General features: G+C 39.7%; 1 protein-coding gene across 2 annotated transcripts in view; it reads right to left on the bottom strand.

Annotated features, from left to right (window-relative positions):
• The window catches only part of LOC136448098 (testican-2-like), a 44,359-nt gene extending 30,463 nt beyond the window's left edge, over positions 1-13,896 (bottom strand). Inside the window, exons 1-2 of one of the 2 annotated variants that reach the window (XM_066447231.1) lie at positions 13,801-13,896; positions 13,566-13,709 (exon numbers count right to left, since the gene is read on the bottom strand). In XM_066447231.1, coding sequence (XP_066303328.1) covers positions 13,566-13,709; positions 13,801-13,803 — 147 coding nt within the window. In that variant the 5' untranslated portion in view covers positions 13,804-13,896. The remainder of the gene's footprint in view (positions 1-13,565; positions 13,710-13,800) is intronic. The other variant, XM_066447233.1, reaches the window with a different exon arrangement.
• Positions 13,897-15,214: the final 1,318 nt, after the last annotated feature.

Here is a 15,214-nt window from a genome sequence, read left to right as displayed (position 1 = left end):
GACATAGTGGTATTACCATTGCTACGGCATCCAGCTAACTTCCCATGAATAATGTAACGTTACACGTTGCCCGATGATGACGATGGGCCGACTTTGAGTGAAGTTCTACCGACTCAACACACGGGTTGTTCCCGAACTGGCCTGATGTGTGCGGTACGGCCGTTTTTTCGTGTATTTTTTTTACTTGGACACGTCTATATCCATAGCACTTTCCTCAAGCCAAGGATAGAACGAATAGCTGCTGTATAAAATGTGATTAGCGGTAAGATATTCAAGACGAATCTTCTCTCCCGAATTAATGTGCCCCCCTGTCCGACAACACCGCCATTGTGCGTGCGGCGGACGGTAGTTTGAAGTTGAAATATTATGGTGTCAGCACGACTAGAGACAAAATCTACCATATATATGATTAGTGCAAAGATAGTACATGATACTGACAGAATAATAGAAAAAAAGGATGGTTTATTGTTCTGCTAGATTGATTTCAGTCAACCATTATCGGAAAAATCCCGAATTTAGGTTACCCAACGTTACATTCATGGAGTATTTCCAGCCCTGGGGTGCAAAATTTGTAAGAGACAACAAACATCCAGACACAGGCACTAGCTTTATGGAACACTCCACTGTGGAAAATCAATCATGTAAATTGAAAGGCACTTTTTTTTCATGGCTATTGCTAAAACATAGTGCAATATCAAGTATGTATTTCCTGTGAATTATTTTGAATAGTTTAAATTTCCACACTGTGTCTTCTTAAAAACAAATGTTGATTGAAAAGCAAAGATGATATATCTTACATATCATAACGCAATAAAGGTCAGAATGCTGGCAGTTGGTTCTGTTTTGTTTCATAAATATAGGGCTGTCTTAAATTTAGATTTTTTTCCATCCCACTCATTGTTTAAGAGCCCATATGCATGTTATTAATTTTCATCATCGTATAGTTAGTATGAAAATACATTTTCATCAATTTCATGTCACAAGCTAAAGGTTTTGATTTTTTTGATAGACCAGATGGAATTTTTTCCGTCTCAACAATCAAATTTCAGTCTAGGAGTAAAGGACAGATCCTGGCCCTATATAGCAATATCAAGCGAAATGTGTGTATGTACATGTAGATTTATATACTCCAATCCTCACGCTCCCCGCAATCATGATATAACAACAAGGAGTGAGGGAATTGCCCATTCAATGCATGTTAAAGTGCCCAGTTTGTCACTTTAAGGTGGAAATCAATAGGTTGGGAATGATTACTCTACATTCCAGCTGGCCAATTGGTTTCTCTGAAAATTTCATCTCACCAATCTATACGACTTAGATTAATGGGCCTTAGAAATGATAAAAATTAAATGTTATTTCTTTTCCATGGATTAACAGCATTGCCTTAAAAATTGATTCAAGAGAAATTGGTACAAGGACTTTTCTTCCTGAAAGAAATGTGCAAAATGCTGATAATACCGTTAAAACAACAGAAATCTAAATTTTAAGAAAATGCAGTTAATCAGAATGCGAACTATTTTCCAAGGTGACAATATGTATAGTATAGACATTGTACATGCACGACAGCCCAGGGAATATGTTACTTTATGTTTAAAAATTACAATCATCAAAAATCTGTGTTGATCAAAATTTCACTTTCTCAAAGTATATGAATACACCATGGACATTCTGTTGTTTATATAACTATAACTTTCATGAAAAGTACACTGCACCAGTAGAGTTCATTTTCAAGAAAAATAGTTGCACAAACAGTGCATGCTAAAACTCCCCATGGAACAGACACATTATCTAATTACTGCCACTTCATTGATTTTGATCTAGAACAAAAGATTAATTCTTTGCATATTCCAGGAATCTCTTTCCACCCAGTAGACATGTAGGTAATATCATAAATAATAAATTGACCATGTGGGTATAAAAACAGGAGAATACAGGATACCATCACTGCACTAGTCTATGTCATGACTACTGAAATCTTGAATGTGACATCAGCTATGATAACCAACTGCCTGAAAGTTGCATCACTTAATAGAGCAGTACACAGTATAATATGTATCATGGTATACCTTTTGCCAGAATTTAATGTAATGATATTTAGCTATTTTCTTATCTGCAAAACATTTTGAAGTTATCAAATATGAAACATTACATGACTTCCCTATTTGCAATCGTTCACTCACTGATATCCTATGCATATCTCTATATAGCAGTTACATGATTATCAACATTCAAACAATAATGATAATAGTTACAAATCATCATCATCCTTCAGATACTGTAAAATTCTCAATGAATATGACTCCTGGCAGATAAAATTGTCATTCAATGAATATCCATGCACACTTTGCAATTGCATATCAAAATAAGTTATAACTGTGAAACATGTATAATGTATTTCAATTTTATCAGTGGCAATATCAGAAAAAGATTGATGCTGAATATTTCAGTTATCTGGATGGTAAAACTGATGTACAGTAGACTACGTATAACTTTAAGGGAAATGGAAAGAAAAATCACCAAGCAAATCCCAATATCATTTCTTGCCATACATTTCTTAATCACACACTGATCTGTAATGATATATATATATATATATGGATAACTTCTGTTCGAAAATCAATCTTTGTCCCTTTCAGAAAAAAAGCTTGCGAGCACCGACCATACTGTAGATCAGTATTCTCTTAGACCAGCAATTTTTCTCAAAGTCACATTTCACAAGTTCAATGTTGCACAGCTAACTTTTAGTTCCAATTTCCTCTAATTTGGAGAAGGCCCAATATCGCATTTTGCTTTATGGGTATCTTACAACAATGTTTAAAAATAGATGAATGGAATAGAATAATGGACGGTTTGTGACTGCACTTTACCATCTGGCTGTCATTAATTAGGGCACAGCTTTTACATGATTGTCCTGGAAAAGACTGAGTATACATGTGTGTCAAGGCTGTTGTACCGCCCTGCAGGCAGAATCTGACCAAAACAAATTTGTTTTTGGAGCAAACTTTGTGTTGTTCAGACCATAGGAGGCACTAGGAGGTGAGGGCAGAGACCTGAATTTACAGGTACAGGAGGGCCTGCATGGGGGGGTCCCGACAACGCTCGACGCTAAATTCGGAGGGCCGGCTACGTAATACGCTAAATTCAGAAAGCCTACCTACGCTCTACGCTGAATTCAGAAAGCCTCCCTACGCTCTACGCTAAATTATGGAGTGGTCAGCAACGCTCTACGTAAAATTAAACGGCCGATTACGCTCTACGTAAAAGGGGCATGCAGGCCCTCGTACAGTATTTGGTCTGTGATGGAACAAAGCAGTTTCATTGATACATGAAAATTATGATGTCTCCATCTACCCAAAGGCATCGAAAATTCTTGAACAATATGTCCTGTGATCGCTAAATAGTCAGCTGGCATGACCTAAAAATCATCAATATTATAATATACTAAATTTCAGTGGCCTTGACTATGATATGATGAATTTTGAAGAATGAGCCAAGACAAAGCAGTAATTGTGAATGAACATCAGATATTTCAAGCAGCCACTGCAAGCAGAAGGTTTGGAAGTCAATCTTTCACAAAAACGTAAAGGCATTTAAAGTAACTGTTTGTCTCTCCAGAGCTCTGTGGAGTTTGTTCACTTCCCAAGGCAACAGTGTGGGGTTTTCATGGAATGTGGACATTACTCCATGCATGAATCTTCAGCTTTCAAGGGAACTTTGACTGAAAGTTTGAGTGTGTTTGAGACAGTAGTTCATAAAAACAACTTGAAAAAGTTTCTTTCATGAAATAAAAAGTACAAAACCTTTCCACAAAAGTCAGGAAATTTGGCTGTTAAACCTATAAACACTAATTTGAACAGTCTCCCATGAAATTGTTTTTGACATTAGCTGTTTTTGTGGAGGAAGTGGAGTGACCTCACCCAGCTGTCTTATCAGTAAACATCGCCCTTCGTGCCTGATTGTTGATGAGTCAGCACGACACATTTACCTTGAGGATCACCTACAAGGTTGACATCACAGGGTTTTCTTTGAAGTGTTTTGGGTTCATTTGAAGCCTCATAAAGTTCAGGTCCCCCAGAGGTAATTATGAAGTAATGATCTGCATTTGATGGATGGCAACCAGTGAAAGTCGTGAACACCAAGTTCTACTGTACTAGTGCTTGAGGATGTAAATCCCCGAACAACATTACTGTTCAAGATGGTTGCATGATCCATAATCAGGGGTGCATGCATTTTACATTCAAATTTTCCCAATGTTCTTCACAGTAGCTTTAACTAGGAATACCGTAAAATCCCTATTTACGTACGCACTTTTAAAACTTTTCAAGTTGCAAGCAGGTGCTCCAGGCTGACGCCAAAGTTGGGGTGCGTACGTTAGGAGGGGTTCTTCCTCAGAAAAATCGCATATTAGCATGAGAGTACGGTACATCTTCATGTAAATGAAGTGTGGAATGCTACCACACAATCAATCAGCAATAAAGAATAGATAATACATATATTTAAATTGTTTGATATTTTCTATCCAGAAACCTTTTTCTCAGTAACCCTTTAAGTCGGTAAACATCATCGGAAGGATGATCATTCATGTCAACCGAAATGCTGAAGAGGGGGTGCGTACGTTAGGAGGGTTTTTCCCCTAAACGTTTCAATTCACTGAGTCAGGCCCGCAATCGTCCCCAAATCAGGGGTGCGTACGTTAGGAGGGGTGCGTACGTAAATAGGGATTTTACGGTACTGTAGATGCCTTTAGGTTTGCAGGGATTTGATACACCGGTCGGTAGCGTGAAAATGGAGTGCTGGCGATGGCTTTAACTTAAGTTTGCGGCTGAAACAAGGGGGTAGACATACACAGGCAGAAGAGCAAGCAGGTTTAAGCTCCCAGTGAAAAGGTCAAAGTGAAAAACAGTGAACAAAAATTAAACCACCACAAAAATGTCAACATTTACAGTACCCCTTTATTCACTGGGGTTCAATGCTTTTAAGTCAATGAAAGGGATCATTGGTGATATTGGGCCATTTGAATATTTATGGCATCATCTGAAATAGGAAAGCCTCTTTTCTCCCTCTGCCTAAATTGCGAGGAGAAAACCAAATTAACCATTTTTCTTCACTGATTAGTCATTTTTGCTCATGCTGCACATAAGAACCTTAGCACATTACCTAAAACCACAATGTTGTGGGTTTCCACTCCATTGCAAGTGACCTCCGTTTTGGGAACCATTAAATCTGGTAGACTCCCCACATTCTGCCCGACCTAGCCCTTGACAGGCATCAGTCATCACATAACCTGCAATAAACCTTTCATCTAGCCCGGACGTCATCGAGCAGTTTTATGTGAAATCAATGAACTCCCATCTATAGATCAATCCACACTCACTCGCCTGGCATACCTGATAAATTTTTCATGGCGACTGAAAAGGCCTAATCTTCTTTAGCCGTCTCTGGAATTGATTTTTGGACTTCTTATCTATTTTCTATGGAAAGGTGGGATTATTTTCTGATTTCCCCACACTAACAGGAAAGGTAGGAGAAATTGTATCAGGACTGGGCATGACTTTATGACATTAAGAAACTGTGATCAACAAGATACTGGTTGTCCCCACTGTAATGATGAGACAAAGAGAAATGTCTATGATACTGAAGTCTGAGTGAGCGAGTTAGAAAGAACATTATATTTATAATAATACATACTAGTAATAGATAATGAAAAAAAAAAAAATGTTTTTCTTATCAGTATAATCTGAGAACAGAAATCTACTGTGACAACATGATCATTCGTATTGATCACCATGTCCAGGTGTTTGTCAACAAGATTATCTAAAAGCAGAAATATGCTGATGACCCACAATGATATATGTCTGTGTGACATGGAAAACCGAGTTTGATAAGTTCTGTGAAGACATGTGAAGTGCTGCCTCAATTCTCTTAGAAAAGCCTAAGGGCTGCTTCCATCCCTTGACAGAAATTTACTTGTTAGGACAGACAAAAATTTCACCACATCAGTCAAAAATATCTTAAGTTCATGACATGAAACTGGTAAAATATACTTTAGTAAGCTTAAAATGCCGGATTGAACTGCAAAAATTAACAACATGGGCTGTCAAACTGAATTGAGAGGGACGGAAATAAATTTCAAACTTTTGGTGACAGCCCTGGTATCAAGGACAGAATTCAAATGTAGACATACATGTAAGCCCTGACACAGGGAACGTTATGATGATACCTGTTCAACTTCAACTGCTCTGACTCTGAGTCTGACCCATCACTCAGAAGTACAAACAATCCTTCCGGCTAAATACATTATATTCATCTCACATACACCTTTAATTTTTGGATGTCATCTATTTATTGACAGTAGGCAAACTGCAAATTTATCATAGAACCAGTTAACTGTACTGGGGTCCTGATGAACATGGCAATTTTGCACACCGCAGCAGTATCTTCAGATTTTGGAGGATTATAGCTGATCAACACCCCATCTTGAAGATATTGTGGTACAGTCCATTAAATCAGCTTTCCTTTACTACTTGTAAATGGTAGCCTGTGTTATACATGTTGGGGCCAAGTAGCTACTCTCCAAGCAGAGGTTATGCTCTTGCTTACTATACTGCCTTGGTTACTGCCTTGTGTTATGACAATAATAAATAACTACCTAGACACATATGGAAACAGGTTTAAAGAAATTGTTATTCCTGGTAAAGAGGGTATTCCTAATAAAGAGGGTATCAAACACATGGCAAACACCATAATGAAGGGGAATATAGATAAGTAGCTATATAGTCATCCAGAAAAAATGGTATCATTTGGGCTGTATATTGTTCTACGGGATGACTCACAAATGTAACTTGTCACTGATTCTATTTCACTGATTTATGAGGACCGTTGTGGTGGACACACATGCATATGACGCATTCCCTCTTTATTGAATTAAGAGAGACCTTCATTGGCAGGAAGGCTGCCGCAGCCAGTCTGCACAAGGGAAGAGGGTCTACTGGATGATAGCAAGGAGGTTGATGATAGCAATTTATCAACATCAACCCTGGAATTCTAGGAAATAGCCAGACCAGACCAGCATTTAAATAACTGATGATTGTGTTATATTATGCTTATAAATGTATACAACCAAGATGCACACAGATTTGGATAGCATCCAATTTTTCCTCCGAAAATAATATCATTGATGGTGAAAACTTTCCTGGTCATGGAGTGAGTGAGTGTGTGAATGGACCCATGGTGGTCAGTATTCAAAACCATTATTGCCTCTATGAACAGTTCTTCCAGGGAGAAATGGTAGACACAAAAAAGTACATTTCTTGATTTTTTTGTACTGAAGGACACCATCATCATCATTTTATTATCATTCCAGGATGTTTTCACTCCCGGGGACAAACCCTTCCCTTGACTGACTGGAGAACTGACTGAAGAACACCATGAACTACTACTAGTAATTTGACTACCCTGAACTTGCTTAGGCCACACCAATTTATTTTCTTGGTTTTTGAATATCATCAATAGTAAATATTCAAGAAGGGGTCAAGACACAAACTAGAGGACTGGAAGATACACTGGTACAGGCTTTTCCATCAGACATGTTTTCACCATCGCAGCTGATCTTCGAGTTCAGCACTATTTTTTTTAAATACATGTATGAACCAATAAATCAAATTGGCCTGGCCTTACCACTGTCAAAAAACTTTGAATATTATCTATAGGTTTTAGACATTAGTCAATCAAATCCGGTGCAATGGCCTAGTGGATAGAGTGTTCGCCTTGCATGCGGTAGGTCGTGAGTTCGAACCCCGGCCGGGTCATACCAAAGACTCTAAAAATGGTACATACTGCTTTCTCTGCTTAGCACTCAGCATTTGGGATAGAGTATGGTAGTTAAACACACACTACTACCAGTGGACTAGCCCCCCGCTGTAGTTCTAAAGTTGTGTGGCCCAGGGCTACCGAAACGGAGATGGGCGCCGCCTTATGCACCGTCTGGTGCGGGGAGGACTTTAACTTTTAACAATCAATTCTCAGAGTCCATCGAAATGTCAACAAGTTAGATGTTGAATACATTGAAATTGTAACAACATATTATTAGATAAATTTATACAAATATTCAGAACTGTGCCTGACAATTATTTTCGATAAAGAATTTATTCTTAATTAGGGCATTTTTTTAAAAGTTCCTTTCAATATACAGACAACAAAAGGCTTATATAAAGGGCACTAACCTGGCTGATATGCATTATTTATGAAATACTGGTTGTAATTGGATGTAGAGGAATGTAAAATTGTCACTGATTTATTACCAAGCTGACGCAAATGTACAGATCATCTGTTTGTGTCAGCCCCAAAATAATATTTTGCATTTAGCCAATATTATAATGAGTTAGAGTCATTAAAAAAAAACATATCTGGATATAAAACAACCATATTATGACATTTTCCCTGCTCTCCTAGTGGGATGCAAAAGCAATGATCCCTTAACTATATATACAGGGTAGACCCAACAGGATTGTGTATGCGAACAGTCAATTGACTTAAACATTTTTACACGAATATCGTGATCAACAGCATAAATAAGAAGGAGAGTGACACCCCCATGGTGACTAGATCCCATGGCCATGACTTAGACCCAATTCAGACCAGACTTTGCGAATCTGGATTTACCCAGGTTCAGGATTGTCCATCCGCCAAATCCACCTCCTGAGGCAAATTCCATGCACCCCCCACCCCCCTTGGACCAGGGTTTGGGTCGTTCGTGGTACCAGGCTTTGAGAATCGGGGTCAATCCCGTGCCTGTGTGAATCCAGATTCGCAAAGTATTTCATGTCAGAGGGTTGAAAAACATTTATTGATTCCATTTCCCCCTCCTCTCTTCATCATTTGTTTTGAGTTTTCCATTTGTTGAAAAGCTCCAGGACCACTATTGTGAATGGTACATTTGTGTGGGAATATCAGTTACAACCAAAAGTGTGTACAGTACATACAACAGTGTATTTTGTCAGTGTTCCACTCTCTGAATCTGATTAGCCTCTGTAACAGACTCCAGCTTCTGGCTGTTTTCTTTTTAAAATTACAGTTTTACTATTTCTTTTTTTTTTTCTTTTGGCTGGCCGGAAAGTCCATCCTGGCCAGCAATAAGAAAACAAATGTAATAGTAAATAAGAAAACGGTAACTTGAAAAGGAAAAACAGCCGGAAGGAGTCTGCAACGAGGCTATCTCTGATGCTCTGGTCTTTAGAGAAGGATATCATAACACTAACAGCTGCTGCTGAGCTGGAGGTTGGTGGACATGGTCCACTTGTTTGGTCTCACAAGGTTAAACATTCCTACTAAGCTGACAAAAGTGACCTTAATGACAGATACTATTAGCACAGGTGTGCTCTGTGTACAGGTACAAAGATGCCCCGCAGTACCCTAATCTTAAGACAGCTGTGTATACGTACCTAAATCAGTCCTCACATCTGGATGGCTTTACTTATAGATTCATCAAGGTCACTGTTCATTTTACAGTTCTATAACAGTATTGTGAGCTTTTAATTGGTACGAACCCACCATTACTTAACATGCTGTTCTTAAGTGTGGGGGTTACCGTTACCAAATTCAGTTACCCTTTCACCATGTGACTTAACCCCCTTTATTCATTTCTTTCAGCAAAGAATCCAAGTTACAAGGCCCAGTAAGTCATTTCTTTAGACAATTGTATTCTTCAATCCTTTAATATCAAATGCGCTGCTGAACTAGACTTTGAACCAAGTAGACTGGTGATTAAAAAAATCCAGCCTCTTTAAATTTAAAGTCTCATCTCCAGTGGGTTGCTTTTTTCTAATCTAGAGGTAAATTAATGCCCTTTCATTTTATGCCAAACTATTCACCATTTAAAACCTATACACCCAGCTTGATTCACAGTTCCCCCTCATCTTAGTGACATTCATTCAAGTCCTGGTTCTAAGCCAAGATCCCCATAGCTTGTCTGGAACGGAAGTCAGGCCTGGCAACAAGGAAATGTGTGGGCATGTTGACAGTGTTACAGGGGAAAACAAGCCAATTCAAAGCCAGGACTGAAAGCTAATACAATTTCTATTGATACATTAACAGCAAATTAGTCACTACCAGGTTTCGTCTAATGCGGCCTGTGCTATGTTCAGCTCTGAATGTTTTGCATCAACACTTCAATATATAACTTACAGTACATTTTTGTCAAAACCACATTGTAGTTACATGCATATAAATAAGAGAAATATGCTGAATTTTATGTCAGTGCAGCAGCAATGACATTTACATCACACCATGAGACAGACAAGACCCCATTTCCATACTTAGAGTTTGTCTCGTAGGTACTGTCTCATTTGTGCAAGGTCCTCCTCACTATAATTCTGTTACATTATTCACATCCATTGGAATAGGTCGATAGCCCAAACCCTATTCCAGCTCGAGTTACCCTGTCTTTTGTTGTAGAAAATTGCCAAGCACGATCTGATGCACAGTTCAGTCACAAGCCATGTTTATTGATAATAGCGCTCTAACCCTGGCCTCTTCGAACAGCGAAAAACAGTTAGTGGGATTCTCACACTGAAAGGCTATCTGACAATCAGGGCATCCGGCCTGTTTGCCTGGAATTGGCCAATTTCAGCAGTTATATCCCAATCTGCCACCCTTTGTCTGAACAATAAGCTGGGGAAACTAGCTTAAATCGATCTGCAGTGGGTTTAGGCTCCGTAAGTGTGAAATTGCAGCTATCATTCAAACCTTGACCATGAATTTGACCGGTAGCTCATGACTTGTAATAGGTAGGTAACCTTACAGATCAATTTTTTTTAAGGCTTCAGGGTTACCATACAAATGTAGATACTACATGCTACCTTCCTCAAGTGCCAACATTTGACACTTTCTTTCCAAATTATGTAAAGATGAAGAAACTCAAGCAAACCGATATTCAGAAAAAATGCCTGTCAGATCATCAGATTCTCATATCTATGTCATCATCATTATTATCATCTACGTCAATCAATCTATTGGTTAAATCAAGGACGTTTTATCATATTGATAAAACCTCCTTTATCTTGTTCTTTAATGTCTTTGAGGTGTGGCTCTCTATTGATAAAACCTCCTTGGTTAAATACCATTCAAAGTTACTGTCTAAAACCTGTTTCATTAAAATGTACAGTGTGGTTAAGTGGATGACAAAAAAAAAAGATGTAAAGAGCCTCTATAGCTAGAAATATAACACCACAATGTCATACAAATAGTATTACCACACTAGTCTCTCTGTATCTATATCTATATAGCCTGTATAAACTCCCTTGAAACACACCAGCTACAGCTCTCTTTCACTCTTTCTCTCTTTTCAAATTAATCTCTTGCCCCAAATATTGCTTATATTTTTCATACCTTAAGTAAATTTCATGAGACACTCTTGTTTTCTTTTTATTCATACATGAAAGCCTACCTTTCAGTTAAACAACAAGAGTCTTAGGACCCAAAATCTCCATGAAACTTTTTTTATTATTAAACTTGTTCCCCCCATTCTATATCGCTCAATGGTATGACCCCCGGCCACATGTTGGGGGCTCAGGTTCCACAGTGACCCACTTTCGCTATCAATAGCTAGTAACAGCTGTTAGTAGTGCTACAATGGCCAAAACTGCAAATATAGATTTCCCCATTACTTAGGCAACTTAAGTCCAATTTGCATAATTTGCACTTCATTGTATACAACCCTCTCTAAGCTACCTGCCAAGTAAATAACATGAAAATCTGTTGCTCCTTTCTTCAGTTATTCTCCTTTGAAGATTTTGACAAATACGCCATTGCAGTTCCAGTGACACATACCAGAGGGCCCAAAATCGACCTTGACCTTTCTCCTCCCCACACCTACCCACATAACAAATATCATTACAATTCATCTACACGTTCTATAGTTATGCTGACTTTACGCATTCGGTGACACATACATACACACACGGTGACCAATTCATACACACATGCGCACACGCACGCAAACACACTAACTTTGCATGATTTGCACTTCAGTGTGTACATCTCTGTCCAACCTACCTGCGTACCAAATAACATGAAAATCTGTTGTTCCTCTCTTCAGTTATACCCCTTTAGAACATTTTTACAAATAGGCCATTGCAGTTCCAGGGACACAAACCAGGGAGCCCAAAATCGACCTTGACCATTCTCCTCCCAGCGCATGCCCACATACCAAATATCATTACAATCCATCTACACGTTCTACAGTTATGCTTACTTTAAGCATCCGACGACACCCATGCAAACGATTTACCTCCTTACTTATGCAAATTCGGTCTCATTTGCATAGTTTGCACTTAAGTGTGTACAACTTGGTCTAACCTACCTGTGTACCAAAGAACATGACGATCTGTCGATCCACTCTTCAGTTCTTCTACATTGAAGATTTTAACAAATACGCCATTGCAGTTCCAGTCACACATGCCAGGGGGCCCAAAATCGACCTTGACCTTCCTCCTCCTAACACCCACCCACATACCAAAAATCATTACAATCCATGTACAGGTTCTACAGTTATGGTGACTTTAAGTGTCCGGTGACACATACATACACACAAACAACAAACGCAAGCAAAACAGTATATCCATGAAAATGCCTTTTTTCATGGAGATAAAAAAGCCACTTGAATCTAAATCAAAATAGACCAATCTTACATGTTTGTTTATTTGGTTGGTTGGTTGGTTGGTTGGTTGGTTGGTTGGTTGGTTGGTTGGTTGGTTGGTTGGTTGGTTTGTATTGCATACAAGGTAAACTGCCTCATGGGGTAACACAACAGGTTTATATTGAAGAGTACAAGTTGCATATCCAGGCAGATTTATTTGATCCACTTACACCAGAATGGACCCCTAAGGGCCCTATTCTTATTGAGTAGTGTGGTGGGTCTTAAATGTGCTTGAGGTGAGGCTCTCATCAAACACAGGACCTAAAGTTAATATCAGGTGTATTTGCAGCCAGTGCCACAGGCAGGTACCCAATGTGTAGGGTAATGAGGCTGTTTAACGTGTTCGAGGCACCTCCTCGAGCACGAGACCCCCGTTAACGTCCTATCTGTGGGACGTCCCTAGCCACAGCTACATACTCATTTACGAGTCCAGTGAGGGAATTGCTCCAAGGGCACAACATTGGGACTTGTCAGGGATTCGAACTCAGTACCTCCCGGTTCAACAACCCCAACCAGGCATCTAACGGACTGTCCCCACTTGACTAGATAAGCAAACTGGCCCAAACTGGGTTGGTAATTTGGTATCTTCCGGCTGTCTGGCTGTAATTGCTTTGCTAAAGGATCACAAGCATGGATCCTACAACAGGGGCTCTTCTCTTGAGCTAACAGATCAGATGGCTACGATAACATACCACATTCCATGATTCGTTTTGATTATCAAATAAGCTCATCACAACATCTTTGTACAAGTCGTTAATTATAAGGTAAAGGGTGAGCTGAAATTGAAAGGCATGAATGGCAGTAACGCAGGTTATAACCCCGATGGTTGAAAGAATTGCCCTGAACTATACGAGTTGAAAGAGAAACGTACCCATTGATGCTGCATGTCCCAGGCGTCCCGACCGACAGAGTCCGCATAGTTGGAGCCCTGCTGGTGCCGGTGCCTCTTGTAGTAGCTCGCGGCGTCGGTCGCCGCCAGCACCGCCAACACAACGCACACTACCGCCGTCCTCATCTAAGTATACGGGAAAGATTCGTACAGTGAGAAGTGCTGAAATTAGCTAATGTTTCTACACAACGGGAAAATCACAGGAGACAACCCTTACCATCCTATCTGGCTGGGGCGGAGGGGGTCAGTCAATGTGCCAGATTCGCAGGAAAACAATGATCAGCTTTCGCTGTCAATTCGCAAGTCTGCCATTACAAGGAGGAATGTTGTGAAACCAAATCATTCGTATATCCTTTTAAATGTCAAATTAATCCTATTTTACATAAAATGAGAAGCATCAATATATTTTTTACATTTTTTATATGCTTTTAGGTATAAAATATATGTTTTGATGTATAGTTTAACGTGAAGTAGAAGGCTCATGCTAAAAAATGGCAATCATACCTCCTAATAATGGTGCTTAGGCCGGAGCACCTACTGTTGAGCGATTGGTCGAACGGATTGCCCAGATTACGGAAGGTCGACAGCGATTGGTTCAGAGGAATTTGGAGCTTGCATATCACTTGCACTTTTCAGGATTGGCTGTTGAAGTTTAGCTGATATTGTGATGTCTCCATGCAGATGTTAGGCGAGAAAACCGTGACGTTTTCAGGCTGTCCCCGTTTTTTCAGGGATTCGTCTGGGAGAGAGGTCAAGAAGCGTTACCATCTTCCATCCAACATATTTTGGAGATTACCTGAATTTGGTAGCCTCTACTGTCGCCACAACAAAAACGATGACAAAGTAGAAGGCATGACAAAAACGCCTAAAAACACGTCAAAAACCAGCCGAAACCCTAGCTCTGCTTGGAGAGTAGCCTGGAATCCAGACCTATTATAGCTCCCGAGTCTCTATTTGCGGAGAGAGACTCGGGAGCTATAATAGGTCTGGATTCCAGGCTACTTGGAGAGTAGGTAGCCTCTACCAGGCTCCGCGGACGCCTATTGTCCCTCTTAATCTCCAAGCAGATCCACACCGTGCACGAAAATCGTATATGCTAGCCAGAGAAGGTCCAGTCAGCCAGAGAGGGTCCAATCAACCCTCTCTGGCTGACTGGACCTTCTCTGGCTAGCATATACGATTTTCGCGCCCGGTGTGGATCGGCTTGGAGATTATGTCCCTCTCTCCTATCCTCTACCAGGCTCCAATGGTCGCTGGAAAAATCGTAGAAATTTGCCAAATAGACGGATAACATGTCAACATGATGATGATGATGTCAGAGAAGTTATTCCGCTATAGAAGCCAGTTTGCGACCGTGGATGGCATATTGGACCCTCTATCCGTAGCCGACTCCCTTAGCATACTATTCACTCTATTTGGCCAATTTCTACTATTTTTCCAACTATCCGGGGAGCGGAGCCTGGAAGAGGCTAGCATTTGGGTCTATCACAGAAAGTATCTATCTGTTTTGGCAACGAGTTGTATTACATTCGTTTTGTAAGTATTTAAAAAAGATCCTATTCATTACTCAAGAAGCTGTGTTTCGATCCAAATGATAGTATCGGAGTAGATGTCAGCAAAACTAAGGGCAC

This window comes from Branchiostoma lanceolatum, chromosome 14, assembly GCF_035083965.1.
Source record: "Branchiostoma lanceolatum isolate klBraLanc5 chromosome 14, klBraLanc5.hap2, whole genome shotgun sequence".
In the NCBI taxonomy this organism is placed as follows: Eukaryota; Metazoa; Chordata; class Leptocardii; order Amphioxiformes; family Branchiostomatidae; genus Branchiostoma; species Branchiostoma lanceolatum.
Note: the sequence above shows the minus strand (reverse complement) of the source record. Positions and strands in the feature narration are given on the sequence as shown.